Below are 24750 nucleotides of genomic sequence, written 5' to 3'. Positions count from 1 at the left end.
AATAGATAATAGAAAAATAAAAGGGGGGAAAAAATCAATGAAACTGAAGCTGCTTCTTGGAGAAGATCAATAAAATTGATAAACCTCTAGACAGACTGAATCCGGAAAAAAGGAATTACCAATATAAAGTACAAAAGACAGTTCACTGCAAAGAATACTACAGACTTTAAAAACACAAGAGAATATTTTGAACAATTTTATGTTAATAAATTTGAAAACATAGATGAAATGGACAAATTTCTTGAAAGACATAATGTCAAAGCTCACTCAAGAAGAAACAGATAAACTGAATAGTTCTATTTCTATAAAAGAAATTGAATTTGTAGCTAAACACCTTTCCACAAAAGAAACACCAGGTCTAGATGGCTTCACTGGTACATACCACCATAATTTGAGAAAGAAAGAAGACCAATTCTTCACAAATTTTCTTGCAGAAAATTGAAGAGAGAACACTTCCACCTCATTCCCCGAGGCAAGCATTACTCCAATATCAAAAACCAGACAAAGACATCACAAGAAAGCTATTCACCAATATCATGAATATAGATGTGAAACATTCCTCACCAAATTTCAGTAAATTGAATCCAACAACATATGTAAAGGGTAATATATAATGACATTTTAATATGGTATATATCTATTTAGATCTTAGATTGCTTTCTTTATCAGTGTTTTATAGTTTTCAGCAAACAGATTCTGCACATAATTTGTGAGACTTATACATAGTTTCATTTTTTTCTGAGCTATTGTAAACGATAGTGTTTTTAAATTTTTAATTTCTACTTGTTCATGCTAGTATATAAAAATACAATTGATTCTTCTTGTGCCCTTGGTTAACTCACTGACTAGTTTTAGCTTGACTCCATGACATTTTCTACACAGACTTTCATGTTGTCTGGGAAGAGTTTTATTTCTTCCTTTTCAATCTGTATGCCTTTTATTTCTTTTTCTTGCCTCACTGTACTCGATAGCAGTTTCAGTATGATGTTGAATAGGAGTGGTAACAATGGAATACTTGTCTTGTTCCTGATCTAAGGACAGTGATAGATATGCTCGCCATCTTGATCATGGTGATTGTCTCATGGTATTAATATATGTGAACTTATCACACTGTATGCTTTAAATACATGTATCTTATTGTATATCAATATATCTCAATAAAAAAGGAAGAAAAGAATGTATCTTTTGATACTTTTGAGAAGAATTAAACTTCTAGCTAAAAACCAGACAGTTTAAGCCTCCCCAGAGTCGCCTACTTCTGGACCATCACCCAAATCTGTGAGAGGGTATCATTGTATCCTGCCAAAACACCTTTGGTGTTGGCCTTTTCTTTTGCCTTCATCCAAATCTTGCCTCACCTTTCTACCTTGCTTCGCCTTTCAAGTTCGTGGAATTCTATCTAGGTGAGCTGTCTTTGTAAACAAATTTCTATGCTCTCCAGGTAGAACAGTTTATTTTGAACACTGCCTCTTCTTTATTGTTGTGTTCCAGAAACAAATCTCATTCACCCTAATTTCAGTGATGCCTACAAGATCATAGTTTTTCTGTGTTAAATTTTTGTTAAGCAAAAAACATAGTTGTTTATTACTGAATTTCAGTAGAAATCACCTAAAACATCCATCTTAAAAGCACTTTGTCAAATCTATCACCTTTTTTGCTCACAAATTCCAACACAGCTCCCAAGTCCTACCACTCTTGCTTCCTGGACTGTTCTTCTGAAGCCTGATGAACTACTCAACTCAGGAACACAGAGGATAAGGAGCGTGGGCCCTGCAGTTAGACTTTGGGTCCAACTCTCCATGATGACCTTGGGCAAGTTTCTTCCATACATATAAGTGTACAGCTCAATGAACTGTGAAATGAACACACCCATGTAGCCAACATTTATGTCAGAAAGCTGAATATTACCATAACTTCAGATCCTGTGTTAAAAATTTAAGTTTGCAGGTGACTTTTCCTTTTATGACAAAATATATACTATGTTAAAAATCCTATAATAAATCCCAGGAACTATAGAAAAGTAATTCCCAAACTGTCTCCTGATGAACGCATAGCCTCTGTATTTTCATGCCTACCTTAAACTTGCCCTATTGAAACACAACAGAAAGTAGGGGTATGAGATAGAAATAAGGAACTGGGAAGCATGAGAATAAAGAAATAAAAGATGTCTCCAGGGCTTCCCTCGTGGCGCAGTGGTTGAGAGTCCGCCTGCCGATGCAGGGGACACGGGTTTGTGCCCCGGTCCGGGGCCACAACAGTGAGAGGCCCGCGTACCGCAAAAAAAAAAAAAAAAATGTCTCCAGCATAAGGGATTATTTCATCAGGGAATTGTAGGAATTTAAGTTCAGAGCATGGTGATATAGAGGGCTAGAAACAGTGAATCCTGGAGAAAGGATTCACTCTAGGATGGTCAGAGGTGGCCATCCCTGTAGAGACGAATAGTATGTACAGAGTGTGACACAGAGGGTAAAAGTATAGACTCTGGTCATGTTTTCTTCCATTCCAAGAGGAGGAATTCTTTTTTTTTTTTTTCTTTTGCAGTATGCGGGGCTCTCACTGCTGTGGCCTCTCCCGTTGCGGAGCACAGGCTCCCGACGCGCAGGCTCCGCGGCATGTGGGATCTTCCCGGATTGGGGCACGAACCCATGTCCCCTGCATCGGCAGGTGGACTCTCAACCACTGAGCCACCAGGGAAGCCCCAAGAGGAGGAATTCTTGAAGAGCGTTTAAGGGGTGGTGAAGGGTCTCTCCCCTCAGAACTTTCTTGTCTCTACAGCACCTCTGATCTCAGCACCCTGTCTTTTGCAGACTTGAATACTTCAGGAGACTCCTAACTACGATCTCTCTTGGGTACTCACACTCAGAAGATATTCCTACCAAAAAAAAAAAAAAAAAAAAAAAGGAACACATACCTGCTCTTTGACCTCAATGTTATGTTCCCCTTCCAAAATAAGGGTGACAGCTTGCATAATTTGCTTTCCATGAGTACTCATTATTTTATCTATGTGCTGCAAAACAATGGGAAACCCACAATTATGATTTGGAGAACAAAGAAAAAGACCATAGAAGAGAACAGAAGACTTCCAAAAGTTAAACAATGTACAGAGAAGACTCAGAAAACAAGTGAGGCACAGAGAAGGGAACCACCCACATTTCTTTATCTGCCTGAAGGCCGCTGACCCTGTTGCTCAGGGAACATTAGAGAACAACAAGAAAGACCCCACACCAAGGCTCAGCCTCTCCTGCTGTGACATATGCCCACTGCTCTCCATGCTGACACCTTCAGAGGTCAATCCAGTCAATGTGGGCGGGGCAGGGAGGTATCTACAGAATAGCACTGAGAAGGAGTCTCTAAAGGGAAAGAAGCTGAAGCCCCAGAGATAAGTGATTTAGGCAGAGGAGAAAACCCATCCTGGCCAGCAAATCAAGTAAAAATCAAGTAACAAGTCAAGGCAGGCTCCCATCCAGCACGGAGGAACGAGAGGACAGGCAGTGCAGGAGTGGAGGGTTAGGTGGCCATATGGTGAAACAGCTCCCAGAACACCTATGAAGGTGACAGGTCTAAACATCAACTCCTGGCTTCTCTGGGAAGGGGCAGCATTTGAATCACACTTCTGGGCAGATGTTGATGGGAGCAGAGAGGCAGGGCAATGTTTTGTGATGCATATGCAGGGGTAGCTAATCTGGAAACCTGGGTGATTTTACTTACTGGGCGAGTAGAGAGGAGATTTCTAAGAAGGCCCAATGTCTTCATCAGCACATTCAAATCTGAATCTGATAATAACCGGAATAGCTGTTCAGTACTCAAGCTTCGTAAAATATCTGCTTTTATTTTTTGTTCAGCCTGAAATGCCATATTCTGGAAGGATTAAAGAAGTTTCAAGAATCATGCCTATATTTGCATTATTAAATTATACTTTAATAGTAATTCTGATAATTTTCAAAGTATAAACAGAATCTGCAGAAAATCCTTAAGGTTAAGTCACATCATTTTTCTGATTCCGGTTAATCACCTATAATTCTGTCTGTCAGAAGAAAGGTAACTGTCACTCCTATACATACTCCTCTGTGAGCACTATGACCACTTCCTGACATGGCATCTGCATGTCTTAAGATTTCTCAAATAAATACAAAATCTACTATTATATTTTTCAAAATTCAATTTATTTAAATTAAAAAACCAAATGCTTCACCCATTTCTCCCATCCCCACCCTTACCTCTGGCAACCACCAATCTGTTCTCTGTACCTATGAGCTTGGTTACTTTTGAGAATATCCTTCTGGTCATCATGTTGCTTTGTGTTCACTTTAATAACAAAATGACTACTGACAACTATACTGTGCCATGCACTCTGAGAAAGACTTAAATGTACTCCCTTACTATGCACGAAAATAAGTAGTGTTTTTTTTTTTTTTGCGGTACGCGGGCCTCTCACTGTTGTGGCCTCTCCCGTTGCGGAGCACAGGCTCTGGACACGCAGGCTCAGCGGCCATGGCTCACGGGCCCAGCCGCTCCGCGGCACGCGGGATCTTCCCGGACCGGGGCACGAACCCGCGTCCCCTGCATCGGCAGGCAGACTCTCAACCACTGCGCCACCAGGGAAGCCCAGTAGTGGGTTTTGTTAACTTTACTGGCAGAAAACACCTACTGTGTTCACAGTTCTATGCTAGGTGCTGATCCGCTGGACCATATCATGCAGGAAGCTCTCGGGGGTAGGAGGTGTATCCAACCTACTAGCAGCCCCAGATGGGCAGGAGCTGTTTTGCTCCTTTTTCTCCTTTTTGGACACATTATGGATTACCCCACCTTAACCTAAAGCTATAATAGGTCTGAAGGAAAAAAAAAAAAACATGGCTGATTCCAAATAATTCATACATCAACTTTTGGTATAAAAAAATCTCTTGTAAACTAGAAACGTATTATAATATGTGGTTATTGCCCTCCAGGAACTTCTTAAAATTAAGGATCTAAGACATATGAAAGATCAAGTTACCTAATAACACAAGGCAACATGGCAGAGCAAAAAGAGTACTGAGTTGGGTGTCAAGAGACCCAGGCCAAAGAGAATTCCAAGGTTATATATTTTGTGGACAGAGAACATAATAACTGATAATATGGAAACTGATGACAATAAGATAGTTAATATGAATTTGAGGAGTGGGATAAATTCAATTTTCAACATTAAAACTGTGCTTGTCAGGGAGCCCTCGAATGAAGTCCCATTAGCCATTTAAGTGATAGACCTGGTGAATAGGGTACAGTTCCATCTGGATATGTATATTCCAAAGCAACCTCTACTATTAGGGGGAGTTGAACCCATGAGAGTAGATGAAGTCCCTGAAACTGTAGTGTAAAGGGAAGTAGAAACTGGGAACTGAAACTCGGGGGAATGTTCCCTGAGAAAGAGGTTGAAAAGGAGGCTAAGTACAAAGGGAGGTGAAAAAAAAAAAAAAATTAAGTCCTGGGAAAGAGTTTCAAGAAAGAGAAGTGCCAAAAGCTGGTAAGTTAAGGAGAAAAATAACTGTGAATCTACTACATTCAGTGCTTTCTTGGAAGATGATTATTTCCATCCAAAGTTTGTGTGAAAAGACAGCAGATATAGCACAGTACAGGGAGATGAATATGGGCTTGGGACAGGTTCAGAACCCGTTTCCATCATTTATTAGCTGTGAGACCTTAGATGATTCATTTACCTTCTACGTTCCAGTTTCCCAATTGTAAGGTGGATATATACCAATATAATGTAAAATAAAAATTAGAGATAGCAAATATAAAACACCTAGTTTAGTGTCTGACACACAGTATTGAATTATAACTACTCTAATTATGTTTAAAAAATTCATGGAGAATTACTCTATTTTCAATTTCAATAAATTTTATTTTAAAAAATTGTAAGGAAAAATGGTTCTCTGACTTCATAGTTATATAGTTATAGTTATATAGTTATAGTTATATATATAGACATTTCAAAAACACATTCTTTAGTTTTAACTTTGATAACTGCTCCCTTCTCTTTGTGAAACATACCATTAAAGCCCAAATTCCATTCACTCGTAAAGCAGGATTTTCACTTTGGGTTAATCCACAAAGTAGCTCTACAGCTCCCGATTCTAAAATTGGCTGTAATTGGAAAGGAGAAAAAACAGTTTTAAAGTCAAGTTTGTTTACTAAGTGTATATATACCCTGGCACTCTGATTCCTATTTCTTTCCTACTCTTACCCAATTCCAAGCAACTTTCACAAAGCAGGCAGTGAGGCAGCCATAAAGATCACCTTGATTCCCGTCTTACCCCTAGGTTCTTCATGACATTTTTCTTTTTCTTAGATTCTATATATATGTGTTAGCATGCAGTATTTGTCTTTCTCTTTCTGACTTACTTCACTCTGTATGAGGTAAAATAGATAGCTAGTGGGAAGCAGCCGCATAGCACAGGGAGATCAGCTCGGTGGTTTGTGTCCACGTAGAGGGGTAGGATAGGGAGGGTGGGAGGGAGGGAGACGCAAGAGGGAAGAGATATGGGGACATATGTATATGTATAACTGATTCACTTTGTTATAAAGCAGAAACTAACACACCATTGTAAAGCAATTATACTCCAATAAAGATGAAAAAACAAACAAAAAGAATAAGAATGATGGAAAAAAATCTTTTAAAAAAATCACCTTGAGAAGGTCAAGAACAATGACTCTCTCACAAATCCAAAAACCAAAATAAACCCTATTGTTTCCTTTTTCTCTGCAGTCCTGAAAGGCTCAGGAGATACCCTAATTCTGTGTACGTTTCACAATACCCTTATGATCCCATTACCTATCCATATTCTTCTCACCCTCCTCTGAGAGGGCCACCCCTGCTTCATGCAGCATGTGTCTCAGGTGTCCTTTACAAGTTGTGACTATGAAGCAATATGGCTGGTTTAGAATGGAACTGTCTTCCTTACAAATTGCTAATCTTATTCATCAATATGTTGTAGAATTCATCTTTTAGAACTACTTTCAGGACTATCTATCAATCATACAAGCAAAACAGTCTTGTACTTTTATGGTCATATCACATTTTATACCTAAAATAGCATGCGTTAGTCTGACTACTTAACTTACGATACTTGGCTGAAAATAGTTTCTAAAAAATTCAAGCCTTAGAGGATTGATGTACCATCACTAACAAATGCTTAGAAGGCCATCTTTCAAGTGGATTCTAGAAATGTCTTAAGCAATGCAGATTTATATACAAATTGTACAGTTATTTTAAAAAAAGTTTTATTTTGAAATAGGTTCAAACTTATAAAATAGCAAGACTAATATAAGGAACTTCCATATATTCTTCTCCCAGATTCACCAATTTTTAAAAACATCTTTATTGGAGTGTAATTGCTTTACAATGTTGTGTTAGTTTCTGTTATATGACAAACTGTATCAGTTATATGTATACATACATCCCCATATCCCCTCCCTCTTGCATCTCCCTCCCACCCTCCCTATCCCACCCCTCTAGGTGGTCACAAAGCACTGAGCTGATCTCCCTGGGCCATGTAGCTGCTTCCCACTAGCTATCTATTTTACATTTGGTAGGGTACATATGTCACTGTTACTCTCTCACTTCGTTCCAGCTTACCCTTCCCCCTCCCCGTGTCCTCAAGTCCATTCGTACATCTGCGTCTTTATTCCTGTCCTGCCCCTAGGTTCATCAGAACCTTTCCCCCCCACCCCCCCCCGACTCCATATATATGTGTTAGCATACGGTTATTTTTTGCGGTATGCGGGCCTCTCACTGTTGTGGCCTCTCCTGTTGCGGAGCACAGGCTCCGGATGCGCAGGCTCAGCGGCCATGGCTCACGGGCCCAGCCGCTTCACGGCATGTGGGATCTTCCTGGACCGGGGCACGAACCCGCGTCCCCTGCATCAGCAGGCGGACTCTCAACCACTGCGCCACCAGGGAAGCCCTAGCATATGGTATTTGTTTTTCTCTTTCTGACTTACTTCACTCTGTATAATAGACTCTAGGTCCATCCACCTCACTACAAATAACTCAGTTTCGTTTCCTTTTATGGCTCAGTAATATTCTACTGTATACATGTGTCACATCTTCTTTATCCATTCATCTGTCGATGGACACTTAGGTTGCTTCCATGTCCTGGCTATTGTAAATAGAGCTGCAATGAACATTGTAGTACATGACTCTTTTCGAATTTTGGTTTTTTCAGGGTATATGCCCAGTAGTGGGATTGCTGGGTCATATGGTAGTTCTATTTGTAGTTTTTTAAGGAACCTCCATACTGTTCTCCATAGTGGCTGTATCAGTTTACATTCCCACCAACAGTGCAAGAGGGTTTCCTTTTCTCCACACCCTCTCCAGCATTTATTCTTTGTAGATTTTTTGATGATGGCCATTCTGACCTGTGTGAGGTGATACTTCATTGTAATTTTGATTTGCATTTCTCTAATGATTAGTGATGCTGAGCATCCTTTCATGTGTTTGTTGGCAATCTGTATACCAGATTCACCAATTTTTAACGTTGCCATATTTGTTTTATCATTATGTCTCTCATTCTACACACCCATATCCACATTATTTATCTTTTTCTGAACCCTGTGAAAGTAGAATGCAGGCATCATGCCACTTTACCCTTAATACTTCAATGAGTATTTCCTAAGAACAAGGATATTCTCTTAGATAACCAAAGAACACTTACCAAATTCAGAGAAACTGACATTACAACAACACTTTTTCTGAATCTATAATCCATATTCCCATTTTGTCAACTGGCCCAATAAATGGTCTTATACCATTTCCTTCCCTTCCAGTTAAGAGTCCAGTTTATTTTTAATATTAAAAAAATCAATCATATTAACGATCCTATACCTGACTTCATCTAACTTACTTTCTAACTAGACCCTAAATATTCTGAAGGTGGATCTGAGGCAACATAAGAGCTGTTCAGGATGATTAAAAGTGTTGCACTGACTGCAACCAGATCATCCTCAGCCGAGACCCCCACCACCAGGGCAGAGGAACAGACAAAAGCTCTGGTATCCTATCTCGCCTTCCCCTTCCTTCAGAACAACTGACGGAAGTTGTTTCTCCCTTTTCGTTCCAAGATTTCTGCTTGCTGAATAATTGTCTCTGAATCTCCACCTTGTTAGTAATGTCTTCCTAACAGTCAAAAGCCTGAAGGTGTTACAATGCAGAAAGACATTCATCAAAATGGGACGACTAAATGTACTTAATAATGGATGGTGTCTAAATCTAGTTCACGATTGGACAGGTCAGGGATATTTTAACACGATAAAACTAATGGGACGACTAAATGTACTTAATAAAGGATGGTGTCTAAATCTAGTTCATGATTGGGCAGGCCAGAGATATTTTAACATGATAAAACTGTATCTGTAAGGTTTCCCCCCTCCTTTATTAAAGTTTATTTCCATTTCCCTATTATAAAAATAATGCATGCTCAAACAATTTATAAAATGCATAAAAGAAGGGGAAAAAAAATCCCCAAATGTAATCCTTCCCTAAACAACTACCATTAACATTAAAAATTAAAAAGATTATTTTCCAATGCCAGCAGTTATCTCTTGAAATGACCTGTAATCCTGGTTTACAAAATTGGGTCTTAATGTATTCTTTAGTACATATAATTTGAAAATAGTCTATTACTTGTGTAATTATTTCCTACATTTGCAGTTGTAGGCAGTTTAGATTGACTGCAAGCTGTAATATCTTTTAAATACACTTCATATGCCAGGCAGAAAAGGGATAAGAGGAAATGATAATCATATTTTTAAATGATTTAATACGCACCCCCAAACCAAACAATTCAGAAATAGCTTTTAAGCACCAATCCTCAAATTTCAATGTCAACTACTGTGAAAACTATTTAACTAAACTCTAGTTAAATAGTTAAAAAACTATTTAACTAAACAACTACTGTGAAAACTATTTAACTAAAACTAAACTAAAAGTCATCTAGGAAGAGAAAATCAACACTAACCTCTTTACTTGGAGAAAATTCAAGAAGAAGATTACATAACATGGAAGATGCTACTACTAGGATTTCATCTGGTGCATTTTGTAAAACCTGTGGGATTAAAAATAAAAGATACTATTAATGGTTTGCAACCATGGGGTAAGATCACAAGAATAAATGAGAACAAAAACAATTTATCTTTCAAACTGATTTCTCATATTGGAGAGATAGGAAAGATCCACTTGACATCGAGTGAAACTTTACATAGTGCTGTCATTATGACTGACTAAGGCCCTCACATCTATCTTGCTGGAGAAGAAGCTACAGCCCCACTTCCAGGATGGGGGCTGCTACATGGAAAAGGAGATAGACACAAGTCAGGGAGCGGGTGCTCTATGTAAAAAGTTTGAAGACCACAGAACTGTTTTAGGGCAAGTTAACCCAATTTACTCCACCATATTCAGGCCACTTATGAAACCACAGAATTGCCCGAGGACCTGAGACTTTCTGATGTCTCTGGAAAGACTTGTTTGACTAGGAACATGGATGGATCAAGCCACTACTCAGGCAGGGCAAGGTGGGGAACTGGTTCTCAGGACTGGAATCACACAGTCCTGGTTCCAACCCTCACTCCTCCACTTACTAGACGTGTGAACTTAAGCACATTTCTTAACCTCTCTGAGCCTTCAAATTGAGGAAAATAACACTTCCTTGATGGGACTATTTAAGATTAAATGTGATTTGGTGAATAATAAGGGAAGCGGCATAGCATCACAGTTAAGAACACAGAATGCTTGAGTGCAAATTTCAGCTTAACTACTAACTAGGTGTATGAATTCCTTGGTTATGAAATGGGGATAATAATAGTGTCTGCTTCATAGAGTTTATGTGAAAATTAATATTTGAAAAGATTTTACAACAGTAATTGTCACACAGTAATGGTTATATAAATAAGGTTTTAAAAAAGGTAACTTACTGCCATAATTGTTGTCAGGTACATAGCAGTTATACAGCAAACTAACTGCCATGGACTCTTACTCAACTCAGAAAACAACACAGCATGATGACAAAGGTTCATTGCCATTAGCTATTATCAGAACCTCCTCTTTCTAGATTCTAAGAGAGAAGGCTTCAAAAACACTACCACGTATACGCAATATCCACTTCAAATAAATCCTTTGCATTTGGAATCAGATCAGGATAGTTTGCAGTTATACAGCAAACTAACTGCCATGGACTCTTACTCAACTCAGAAAACAACACAGCATGATGACAAAGGTTCATTGCCATTAGCTATTATCAGAACCTCCTCTTTCTAGATTCTAAGAGAGAAGGCTTCAAAAACACTACCACGTATACGCAATATCCACTTCAAATAAATCCTTTGCATTTGGAATCAGACCAGGATGAGGTTTATGATCCCAAAAGTAATCCTAGGAGCTCTAGTTAGGCAAATGGAAATGGATCATCACAAAAAATTCAGAGAGTTAAATATATTATCAGCTAAATCAAGTCTGAGGTTTCCAAGTTAAAAACAAGCAAGAATTACAAAATGGAAGCAGTTCTCCTAAGATACTGTGTTTTAACTCTTCTGTGAATCATTAGCTAGTTGATAAAGATCACATCTCATATACGATGCAGGCTGATCTCTGTGTGTGCCACAACCCACTTTAACACCCTTTTCACCCTTCCCTTCCTTTGCCATGCCCTTCCTATGTCTCTCTGGTATATACTCTATCCATGCCTTAAGGCTGTCCCATTCCAGAAGCCTCCTTGGAGCCCTTCCAATCAGAAGTCATCCTATCCTCCCCTGAGTGCCCACTGCTACTGTCTGTGACCTCTCTTACTACTGTTCACTTTCAAATTCTTTGTGCAGCCCTGCCAACCTCTTTTCCTACTAACAAATTTAAGCTTCTTGAAGGAATAATCTATAATAATATCTATAGTCTAATTTATCCAGGCCTGTATCAACTAAATGGCATTGCACAAAGTGGGTGCTCAATGAATGCTTTTGAATTAAGACAAACAATCATTTTCCAAAATTATACTACTTAGAATCATTGACTGAAATAAGTGAGCGCCTATCAAGGCTTTTAAAAGGTTGCTTTGTTTCTGGTCTATGTGCTGGGGAATTTGCAATCATATGAATTCAGAGCAGGGTATTTTTTGGGGAGGGGCATTCTGTGTTTTGTTAAGAAGAAAAAAATGACTTTAAAGATGTGTAACTTTTAAAAGAAACATTAATAAATGGCTATTACTTGTTTTAAAAAGTCGCTTTGCTTGACATGATTCACTTTTTAAAGTATTATTTATTGTTTTAGAGATTAATCTGCTTTTGTAAGTTTCATTTTCAAATTACATAATAAATTAAAACAGAAGATTCTATGAAATTCTTAAAAGCATTTACTCACTACAGTATAAGATATAACATGTGAAATTCAGAAGTTGACATCTGACACTGACCAAACAGAATTTCACCAAAATAAGAACAAAAAATAATCACAAATAAAAGTTTTAGCTAAAATCAAATGTCTACTCTCTTGTGGTTTGCTAACCAACATTTAAAAACGTGGAAAAAGAATCAATAGACATGCAAACAGCCTCTGAACTAAGAGAAACCTAAAAGTATCTGAAATAAATCACTCATTTACTTCCAGGCTTTTAATACTATACTTTAAATGTGCAACATAGTAGTAGTTTGATAGTAATTATACCCACATGTAACCAAATGCTCAAAATCCTTTTAGACTGCTCACCAGACCTTTGTCCAGGTAGAACTAGTCAAAAACCATATGTTGCTTCTTTCTGATCCATATGAGAGAGGGGTACCAAGCTGAGCAATCAGAGAAAATGTCTCCAGAGAAAATATTTGGAAGTTATTTTGGGAAACAGGAGAGCACTTTTAAAAATCTTGAATGGGGACTTCCCTGGTGGCACAGTGGTTAAGAATCCGCCTGCCAATGAAGGGCACATGGGTTCAAGCTCTGGTCCGGGAAGATCCCACATGTCGCGGAGCAACTAAGCCCACGCGCCACAACTACTTAGCCTGTGCTCTAGAGCCCGCAAACCACAACTACTGAGCCCACGTGCCACAACTACTGGAGCCCACGTGCCACAACTGCTAAAGCCCATGCGCCTAGAGCCCGTGCTCCGCGATAAGAGAAGCCACCGCAGTGAGAAGCCTGTGCACCGCAACGAAGAGTAGCCCCCGCTCGCTGTAACTAGAGAAAGCCCCCACACAGCAACGGAGACCCAACGCAGCCAAAAAAAAAAAAAAAGTTAAAGTGATATGTTTAAGAAAATTGTTTTGAATGGACAGAATCAATAAATCAAGATTAAGCTGCTATGAAAAAGGTGCAATCTAAGAACAAGCAAGAGTGGCAACAGTAAAATCCCTTTACTAAGGAGGGCGTAATGTTTCTGTTCACGCTACTCCTCTCTGGAAAATCCTCCTGACTTCCTTTTGCATTCAAAGCTACTTTGTAATCTTCCTGCCTGAAGCCTCCCCCAACTATTTCTACCATACTTATGCCTCTATTATAACCTGAGGCTTTAAGCTGGGGGCAAGAGCTCTGCAGTAAAAAGTCTTGGTAGACTTACTGTGCCCCAGAGGCTTTCACAGTAGATACTAAAAAGCAAAACAAAAACCCAAAAGCTTAAACAAATGAATCTGTTGATTAAATGCAAGGTGTATAGTTACTTAAAAAAAAGAAAAAAGATGGTGAGACTAAGTTGACCTGTGGTTCTATACTGTATCAGGGATAACATTATTAGTAGCAACCTGTGCATATTCTAAGTCTCAATTCAGATAATTATTTGACCTAAACCACCTTTTTCTTTTTTTTTTGGCCCTCAAGGAAAGACCTTTAGGTCTTAACAAAGAAGTCATTCTGGAATAGAGAGGCAGGGAGTAATAATTGTTTTAAAAAATATCCAGGGATTGCCAAAAGACTAAGAGCAGGTTATATCTGTAAATGGCTGATTCCTTTCCTTTTTATAATTAAAAATTACAAAGATGACTCTGCATATAAGTCTAAAGTGTAATACTAGACACACAGGGAGATCAGATGAGTAACTAGAGTTTCATTTAATGAAAGAAAGCCAGGCATGTACTTCCCCTGTCACACACGAGATGCTGACCTCAGAAATACATTCTGCACGTTCTAAAGAGGCTTAAAACCTCACATCTGAGGAGATAAATGTTCAAAACGCTTTAACATAAAAATCAGATACACTCCTAGACCAGAGAGTGCTGTCAGCTACCTCACACACTAAAGGCTCGGTGGGAATAGGTGTGGACTTGCTGCTTTCTTCTTACCTTCATTAAAGGTTTCCACACGGCGTGATCCTGGAAACTGGTTCGAAGCTGCTGCACAGATCTAGATAAACTGTGCAAACATCTACAAAGAATAATCAAAATTAGCTTCACAAGAAGCCGAAACTTTTACTTTTCAAACACACCGCTTGGCATTGCACAATTACTAATATACACTTCAAGTTTATCTACAGACATCGTTAATTCAACTACTTCAGGACTTCACAGGCTTTTCAGGCTAGCTTCTCTGTTAAACAGTGTTACGCACTGTATGAATTCACCTGAGAATACTTTCAAGTAACATTTGGATTCTGTGCTTACTCGGTGAAGGTCCGGAAAGGACACAGGTTAAACACACGGCAAAGGATTTTTATTCAGGCCATTTAAAGCTCATACCTGACGGCAGCTAACCGCACCTTGACACTAGACTCAGACAAGCCAGTCACAATTCGGTCCATCATATTTTCAGTCTCAATGATCTGGAGAAAAAGGTTAATGCTGCATAAATAACAACACGAAGATGACAAACTTCACTGCTTGTAAATGCAAGTATGTTAATGTCCATTTTAAGTTAATGTTTTCAGCAAGAGTTTTTGCCTCTGGAACAATCATTCTGCAGTGGGGGCAGGCAGCTCATCAGAAAGGTAGGGCTACCCCACCAAGAACCTGCCAGACTGAATGACAGGCTTATGGGCAGATTATGTTTCTTCATTTATTTTTAAAGACACTTAAAACAATAATTACATGTGATAAATATTGCAGAGGTGTTACATAAACAGTATTGAGAAAAAGCAAGATACGACTGAACCACCATTGGGCAGGTTCCTGCCAGAGTTTCTCCTGCCAGAGTGAGTTTCTTGAAAAATCATGGCCCACACTCAGCCCTTATGAAAAGAAATCTGTGGGTTTCTGACACAGCCACCCTGTGGCTACTTTCTTCCCAAGCAAGTGGAAATTAAGCTAAATATTTAGAAAAGTAATCCTTGCCAACTTTCACTGTAGCACCAAGTCCTGCTACATGTAATCATTACAATCATGAAGATTTATTATTTTTTTAAAATTTAAAAACAAGATAGCCTACGATTTTCCTTCATTAAACAATGCATAGATACAAAATAGTGTGTGGAAGAAATTAAGTTTAATTTGTGTGGTCCTACGGAAATATAGCATATTAAGAAAAAATGCTAATGCTATCAAAACACAAATATTAACAAAAACAACTATTATTTGTTGAGTACTTCTATGTGCCAGGCATTGTGCTAATAAGCATGTTACATTATGTGACTTAAGCCTTTTGTAGGCATTATTATTCCCCATCAGCACATTAGGAAATTGAAGATTCTAGATAATCCAGAGTTTGCTTAGGATCACGGAGCTGAGACAGGAATCCAGGCATCTGACTCTGGAGTCCTTATGCTCAGCCATGCTTGTAACACTGCCCTGGTTAGAGCAGTCCTGTGCTCATCAGGTAGTTCCCAGTGTGGGCAACACATTAATGGGAGTCATTACTTTCACCTGGGAGAACACCTGGCTGGGGGAACATGTAGGAAGATCACCTGTGGAGTTTAACAAAGTCCCAGGCCAATTAAATCAGATTCTCTGTGGCGGGGCCTAGGCACCTGTATTTTTTTAAAAAGCTCCTCAGTTAGAGTCCGGTGTGCAGCCAAGGTTGAGGGTCACTGCCCTAGACTAAAATGAGAGGAGTTAAACGCTGACCTCAGAACAGGAGAGGGTGAGAGATCTCAGGATGTTCAAGCCGAGTGGGAAGAGAAGAAAACAGAGTTGAAATGAACAGTGCCTGAGAGAAGATTACCAACTATTAGGAACAGAGAACCACACTGCAGTTGTAGGGCAGAAGGAATGGTCATTTTTTAAAAACATAGTGATTTGCAGGTTCCGAGGTGGCTGAAGAAAACTTACATATTGATCTATTTCTCACTCCAGACCAAACCTAATCTCACCGTTACCTTTATGCACATCCACCCTCTGTCCTCATTGTCACTTCCAGCCCCGGAACGTCTGCCTATCTATCGGACCCTCATATGCCTTTCTTTCTCACCTGGATGCCCTGCTCAGATACTCCACATATTAGATTCCTTTCCACTGTCCTCCCACAACTCATTCCTGCTTCAGATCCCAAACTGCTGGTATTACAGTAGAAAAACCACCAAACCTGGCTGCCTGGTCTCTCAGGGTACGCCATCCCCCCTCAGTGGAGTCCTCACCGAGGGCTCGCCAGCCTTGCACTCCCCTGCAGGAGACTCCCACACTCCTTAGGATGTTTACCTCCTACCTCTAACGCTTCCTACCTCCCTCACACCCTCAGTCCCTCTGAGCTCACCTCATTTTTGCAGGGACATTGCTTTCTTTCTGGGACACAAGTTGCCTCAACTTCCCCCTTCTCATTAACGTGTCTCCATACCTCTCTTCTTCACTCCTGTATTGTTGAAGTTGGGTACTTACAGCTCAAAGCCCTGCCCCCTCCCCCACCCATCTTTCTTGCATCTTTACTCTGCCCTACTCCACTGGATCTTCTTCCTCAGCCTGCCCCACCTCCCATTCCCACTCCTATTTAAAAGACGTAAGTGCCCAAACATTAACCTCTTTAAGCTACAGACCTCTCACCCCTTCCCTTCCTTAAATGGACGTGTCCCAAAGCTCTGTTCATCCTTACTCTACTTAAATGGCACTGTTGTGACATCAAAATCAGCTTGATATGGGTAATTCTCTTTTCTGACCTCTAGCTTCATATTTCCAACTGCCTGCTAAACACAAACGTAAGTTCCACAATGTTTGGTGGAACGTCTAACTCATTATGTCCCACGCTGAGTTTATCTTCCCTCCCTAAGCCTGCTCTTTCTCTACATCTGTCTGTCTGTCGCTCCGATAGTGTTATTCTCCCAGTCACCCAGGCACTACATTTGTGCTAATTTTGACTCCATCTCTTCCTGAATACCCAATCAAGTGATTTTGCACTGTACACCTTATATTCATTTCTTTACTAGTCTCAGTCCAATAAACTAGTCAGGACCTTATTACTATTTGTTTGGGATTATAGTGTTTTCCAGGTTATCTAATCTTTTGTGCTACAGCAACTGTCAAAGACTGGTAGACTGACAGGTTACTTCAATCAAGGACTAGCCACTGTTCTTGAAGAAGACAAGGCCAAACCAGGACCTTTAGCATGGGAAGGAAATTAAAACTTGGGGCAAAAGTCTTAGGCACTGGATAGCTAGATGCAGAAGTCTGAAAGCTCCTTCCCAGTGGCTTGGGAAATAAATTTTACTTGAGAATAAGAAGGGATAACTTGGGAGAAACAGCTGCCTGTACTGAGTGTAACTACATTATCAGAAAATAAAGTGATGGGGGTTGGGGCAGAGACAGGGACACATGATTACTCTCCAAGAACTGAGAAATACTATTAGACTGGCTTCTGGTGCTTAAGAAACCTGGGCATGGGAAAGACTTGAAAGAGACTTCTGGATAATATTGACCGGCCACATCTAACCAAAGATGTAACTCTGCCAAGGCACAGGACAGGTGTAGCAATCATGTGGGCGTACAGACTCGCTCTATGCTTCTGAGCAACTCAATTGACCTCTCTGGGCCTTCAGTAAAATGAGAGGATAGAGCAATGATTATTTTACCTCCAATTCTTTGCAGTCAGGTAAATAAAAACTGTGTTAGTCTGTTTGGGCAAAACTATCATGTTGTTCAGAAGTGACATGGGAAGCAAGGCTGGTTAGAAGAGACTGGAGATGGTGCAGGACAGGGGGACAAAATCAGGGAGTAGGCAAGGAAGGGCAAACAGGGCACAGCTCCTATTTACATACCCGCATTTACCTATTCAGCAAATATCTGACTGTCCACTGAGTGCTAGGCATGGTTTTAAAACTGGAAGATACAATGCGGGAGACAGAGCCCTTGTTCCCACCAAACTTACAGCGTTGAACAAGCAAGTGCAATTAACTATTCAAGTGCTATGCCACTTGAATCCATGTCAGAAAGAGCTGACACAGCCATTGGGCTTAAGGCAAACAGAGTGAAATAAGCACAAAAGGTTAAGTAGGGAAAACATCCATTGTCAAGAATGGGAGTTTTACTATAGGCTGGGAAGTGGCCATTAATGACCTTACCAGAGAATGTTCTGGCTCAGGCCAGAGGACACTGGAGAACTATGTTAGTGGTCAGTCACTGCAACATGGAGTGGAGCTTTGAGCTTTCTCTCAAGTTTCTCGGGGGTGTGGTGGCTGACACTTTGGGCTGGAGAATAGCTATAGGTGGCTGGAAAACTTTTCTCCTGATTTAGGATATAAAACAGTAGGACTATCTGGAAGTATATTCCCTTCAGACTACAGGTCATAGTCTATCAAAATATCTGCAGTAGGAGGCCAAGATCTGTAACTAAATTCGTCATGGAGGAAGTTCAGTAACGCTACTAGGTTTCCAGAAAGCACACTTGAGTGTCTGATCTACTTTCTCCCTCAAGATATATCAGTCAGGGAGCAAGTGGGTGACAATGATGCAAAATCAGAATGTGAAATGAATCTAGGATTCTAATCCAGAAGAGTATCCTAAGAGGCTACCTGAACGAGCAACATGACCTAACCCAATTGTAGCCTTGAGGCTACTGAGAGAATTACAGTGAGTGCACTAACCAAAATGAGGATAAAAATGTGATTAGGAGGTAGGGAAAGGTTTGGAATCAAATCCACAGAGAAAATTTTCAGGTCAGCTGGGAAGGAATTGGCAGTGGCCACTGCCATAGCCCTCTGACCCACACGAAGGTCTAACAGAGCACTAGACAGCTTCTCGGATCTGGGCTTGGAAAGCCAAGTACAACAAAACACATTTTCAACGACCCCAGCACCGTGCTGTAGAGCCTCGATAATAATGGACCGCCAAGTCCTAGCCCCCACAAAGGATCTTTAGGTCTTTCCAGGATATAAGCGCAACGCCAAGTGGGGCCTGAAGTCGTTGTGCCTCATGATTCTTGTTGGTGATCCCTCAGCCACAGCTCAGCAAATATACCCTGCGGCATAGCTTGTTGAATCTGCTTTAAAAGAGAGAAACAGAGAGAGAGAGAGAGAGAGACACAGACACTGTGCCTGGCCGGGAGGAATATCAGTAGTGGTCTGAATCCTCAGAGTGGAGGAGCCATCTCTCTATCTCTGCTCTTTTAGAGGACTGGTTTGTACATTTAACTATAGAATTATATCCCATAAAATATGCTGTACCCTAAACTGACCACACTTTAGGTCAGTGGACTAGGTGCTGTGTACCTCTCTGTTGGTGTCTTCATAACTACATGCTTTTGCTAAGCTTTCTGTCTCTGACATTGCAGATCTTGTAGGAGTAGATGGAGATCTACTGGAACAGCATCTGAGGCCCCTGTCTTGGGACAGGAGATCCCTACAGCCTCGGGGAGAGAAGGGTAGTCAGCTTAGAGGGTCATGGGGAAAATGCAGAACCCAGATAATCCTAAGGCAGAGGTTCATGGCATACATGGGAATGTTAACAAGATAAAGGTGGCCTTAGCTTAAAAGGGAATTCCCTAGCCCTCCATGAGCACTAGTGGATCCATAATTAAGTTGTGGCCAAGTCATATACCATCTCTTCCTCAGAAAACTGAAGAACTGAAGGATTACAGAGTTAAAACAAATAAACAAACAGAAAGACAAGACACGGCTATTCTTCCAGCAAGACCCAGGATGAAGCATTTTCCAGGTACTACAAACTTCAGAGTGGACTCTGAACTGTGACAAAACCAGATCAAGCAGAAGATGTGGAAAGTGAAACCACAGATTCTTAGTGGTGTCACCAAACTTCTCAGACAATTCAAAGCAGGTGGGCTCGCAGTCAAGGGAGTTGGATTTTCTTAATGTCAATTACTTATGCTAATGTGCACAATGGCCAGGCAAACACAATTTAATTCCAAAGGGGCTTTTGTGAAAGGTTCCTAGAAAGAGTTCCAACAGAGGATAACAAGACAGAACTCTCCAGAAAGAGTGAAGACTTGGAATCAAACTTTGTAAGTCAGGAGAGGCAGCCATCTAAGATCTAAGATGATAAGGTACCAAATCCAGAAAGTCTAGTCAAAGCAGCAAGGACTAAGCAGTCTAGCAGAGTGTAGCACAAGGAGGTCAGGAAGAAAGAGGAGGTGTGGCAAGGAAAAAGGATCTACAAGAGCCCTGAACCTGTTAGCTGTAGGTGGCAATGCTTCAGTTTCATAACTGTCAATGTAGATGGGTCTCAGGGCACACACTTGCGTCTTTCCTACTTGGGGCCACTTACTTAAGGTCCAGCCCCTCATCTAACTTATCTTTTTTAAAGATGAGCCCTATGAACACAAGATCGGATGACAGTGCAGTCGACTGGCTTTGGAAATGAGGTAGAGGCTGGGAGGAAGGAGAAGGGTTAAGAGATAACAAAGTAAACACTAGAGTGAGATAAACATGTACAGCCAGCTGATCTGGTAGACTGAGTAGCATTGGTAAGGGACTGGGGAGGGATCTATTCCTAAAAATGGAAAACCAACTTTCCTAGGTTTTAGGATGTGACCATTCTGATTTTGCCACAGAATACTTAAGGATATGCTGCCATGCATACCATGGAAATGCTTGAGTACTTAATATTTATAATTCCTGAGTACATCCTCATGCCATGTCCCCTTTATTAAAACAAAGCAAAGCAAACAAACAAAAACCCCCAAGAGCACATGGCCTTTCATGAATCAAGCAAGGGCAGCTGCAGTGCTTGCTCCTAAACAAGTTCAACTGGGAAACCAATCCTCTTTCTGCATTCTTCTGCATGGCGTTAATGGCAGCAGATACAACTCTCTGAAAGAACTAAATCCATTTACGGCTGTTAATTTTTAGTTGAATAATGTTAAAATCTACAGAGGTCTTAGAAATAAACTCATCCACCTTCTTTAGTTGACAATGAGGTCTTTGAAATTCAGAAATATTAAGTCACTGGTCCAGGTTCTCTAGGCAAATCTGAGGCAGAGCTGGGGCTCCACCTCGTTTTCTTACTTCCAGTGTGAGGTCCTTTCTACTCACTGCACTTAAGGATAAGATTTTTGCTTAGCCTTAGTAACTAAGTTGAGGCCTGAATTTGAAAATGAGGAAAGAAGAGAACTTAAAAAGTCAGCAGTGCTGTGCGAACTACATATTATATACTGACATCCTAGGCCAAAAAAGATTAGCATATACTATAAAAGGCAAGAGAGGTCATCATTAATAAACTGGACTGACAAGGAAAAAAGAAAAGGTACAACTCACAGGACTTACAAGAGAGAAAAATGACAAATCAACCATTCAGCTTGGGTTGGAGTATAAACGCCAAAGGTCAGAGAGGATGCAAGTCAATGAAGAAAAGTTAAGAAAACACTGTGAAGAAACCACGAGAGTGAGTTCCACTGACTTTTAAATTCAATTCCCTTATAATCTGATCTCCATTCTAAAATCAGGATCTAGCTTCAGCAGATACCACCTAAACAGAACTAATATCCTACTGTTCTCAGGCCACAAGCCCCATCTGCTCTGGATGAGAACTGCAGGTTTTCCCAACCACAGCCTATCCTATGTCATATCTTTGCCACTGCTCCAATTTAAGATTTCTGACATTTTCCTCTAGTAAATATTTAAAAAATAAAGGGTAGGGCTTCCCTGGTGGTGCAGTGGTTGAGAGTCTGCCTGCTGATGCAAGGGACACGGGTTCGTGCCCCGGTCCAGGAAGATCCCACATGCCGCGGAGCGGCTGGGCCCGTGAGCCATGGCCGCTGAGCCTGTGTGTCCGGAGCCTGTGCTCCGCGACGGGAGAGGCCACAACAGCGAGAGGCCAGCGTACCACAAAAAAAAAAAAAAAAAAGAAAAAAAAGGGTAATTTTTACCAGAGGCTCTTTTTTTTTTCCTAAAAGATCACAGCTTCTCTTAGGACAGACTACTGATCAAAACATTGTATTCTGGAGTCTCAGTAAACATTTTACAAAGCATTTCTTCCCTTCTCTCAGTCTTCTATTGCTCTTTACATCCACATTCATACCAGACTTCTCTAACTCCACAATCTTGGGAGACAGGGGGTTGGGAGAAATGCTGGGTTGGCCCAAAACTTCGTTTGGGTTTTTCTGTAACATCTTAGCCAGAGAAATTGAAAAACAAAACATCGTAAGAGTTGATCTGCAGGGCCTCCTTTTGGTCCTTTCTCTTGAAGGCACTGAACTAAATTAACATCTAAGCTCTCCTGCAGGTCTAAGCCTGGGAGCAGTTATCACTTCACTTTAGAAGTGAGGACAAAGAGGAGGGGGTTCTTAGAGTGGGCCTGTTTTTAAGCTTCTATATTTCATTCTTGCTTTTAAGCCTCTTTAAGTGGTATTTTGTAATTTCTACCTCAGGACCTTTTTACCTTCTTAATACCTGGGAAACTTCATTTATGTTAAATGCTTAGAAGAAAAACTCAAAGTTCTAAACTTTTCTCCACTTTAGGGAAAAGTGAGAGAACTCTCTTGGCCCGACCTGTCCTTCTCCTAAAACCAAAAATACAAACACAGTGTGTGAGAAATACTTATAATGTCTAAAAATAAATCAACACTTCCTTTATCAAAAAAATATTTCTCTACACATAAGAGTTCAATTTTTAAAGTTCAACCATTAGCTTTACGGCAGAATAGAACCTAAACAGCTGCTGATTTACACTTTTATTTTAGCACATAAATAAAACCATTATAAGTGACTATTCAAACAACAGAACTAGAAACTTCCCTTCCATCTCTTACTGTTTGCCAGGGATCTGAATGATGCACTGCCCTAAGAACTGTGCAACACAGTGGCCCCGCTCAGGCCCTACTCTACACAAAGCTGTGCACGCCACAGCTCTGTGTAAGACCTGTAGTCTTAATTATCCTACAGGTTGGCTGGCTGAATTCTAATGTCCAGACATACACAATTTACTCAATAAATACAAGCATAGTATCTACCAAATACTGCTTTTATGGAGCTTACATTCCAGTTATGAACATTACAGCTTGATAAGAGATAACTACTAAAAGATTTCAAAATGCTGCCTCAAGTTTAAATCTACTCCATAAGGAAGCTGTCTAACAGAATAAAATTCTGAAATGACATCATTAACTCTGGATGCTTCCTTTCCAGAACATGAATTTACAGTGTAATCATGTCAAGATAGTGGCCTTAGAAAAACATTTCCAATTATGCAGAAGTAAAACAGATATGGAGATCTTTCATTCCTTAATACCTTGGAAGGAAAAGGTGAGAATGCTTTTAAGTAAACTTCTTTATAGTATATAAATGGACTTCAATTACAGCCTTATTTTAATCATATTTGGGTGGATGGCGGCAAAACTGGCTTTCAATGCAGATGAGACTTTTTACATACACCCAAGGCCCTGGAATTACTACACAGCAATTTAGTGTCTCATTCCTTAGCTGCTTTAAATTGTAAGCTCCCACAAGTACACACTAGTCTTCTGCTTCATTCCTGGGCACAAAGGAGGAGGTGTATCGTAAATGCCAGATGAATAAATGGACATGATTAAAGCATCTCATTATCCACTATGTACCAAAAACTGTGTGAAAGAAAAGACACATTTTCTGAATCTGATATTTTGCAACCAATTAATACAAACTATTAAGTTTTCTGAATTCATGGCACTACTTCAGACTATCACACATTCTCCAGTGACACTTCTTGCCATATCGTATCATAATTTGGCTCTAGTAATGGCATTTAATTCTACATGAGTAAAGCAATGAAGAGGTTAACAGCATAGGCTTTGGAGTCAGAGAGACTGGGACACGATGCAGGGGCTATCACTTATTAGCTGTGTGGTCTTGGTCAAATCACTTGTTTCCTGATCTGCAAAAGCTATCTTACAAGGCTGTATAAGGTTTAAGGGAGATAATGTGCTAACGCTGATTATCAGCACAGTGCCCAGCACACAGTAAGTGCTCAATAAATGGTAGTTCTGTTAAATTTCATTTCCCAAACAGATTATCTCTTGATGTAAATACTTAATTACATGCCTTTTACATGCCCCCATACCACCTAACACAAGGCTTTGTATATAGCAAAGGCTGAATGGATATTTGCTTAATAAGGCAACTGGATCTTAATTTTTCTCATTGGCATGGTGAAAAATCTTAATTCTGGCAACTCTGCTAATCAATACACAGAATCTAATCTAATACACAGATAATCTTTTGGTTATCCTACCATAACCAAAAGTCATAGTTATTACCCAATTTGTCTGGGTTCTGTCACATGCCAAAATCATTCAAACAAGGGAATCAGCATATAGGAAAGAACCCAGTGACAGTGTTATACTGTCAACATTTGATAATGCCTCTCTTTCAGGAAGTCAGACAACTGATCTCCGCGCCCCACCCCCATCCTGGGCTTTGGTAGGGTCCCATTTCTTTCTGTAGTTCAGTGCGAAGAGGCAAATGG

General features: G+C 40.2%; 1 protein-coding gene across 3 annotated transcripts in view; it reads right to left on the bottom strand.

Moving 5' to 3' along the window:
- Positions 1-24750, bottom strand: part of ARMC8 (armadillo repeat containing 8) — a 104461-nt gene that overhangs the window by 14833 nt on the left and 64878 nt on the right. For all 3 annotated transcript variants that reach the window (XM_065877037.1, XM_065877039.1, XM_065877038.1), the window contains 6 exons: positions 14680-14762; positions 14287-14368; positions 9993-10079; positions 6028-6120; positions 3709-3858; positions 2912-3007 (listed from right to left, as the gene is read on the bottom strand). In XM_065877037.1, the coding sequence (XP_065733109.1) occupies positions 2912-3007; positions 3709-3858; positions 6028-6120; positions 9993-10079; positions 14287-14368; positions 14680-14762 (591 nt within the window). The remainder of the gene's footprint in view (positions 1-2911; positions 3008-3708; positions 3859-6027; positions 6121-9992; positions 10080-14286; positions 14369-14679; positions 14763-24750) is intronic.

The sequence above is a fragment of the Phocoena phocoena genome, chromosome 4 (genome assembly GCF_963924675.1).
Source record: "Phocoena phocoena chromosome 4, mPhoPho1.1, whole genome shotgun sequence".
Classification (NCBI taxonomy): Eukaryota; Metazoa; Chordata; class Mammalia; order Artiodactyla; family Phocoenidae; genus Phocoena; species Phocoena phocoena.
Note: the sequence above shows the minus strand (reverse complement) of the source record. Positions and strands in the feature narration are given on the sequence as shown.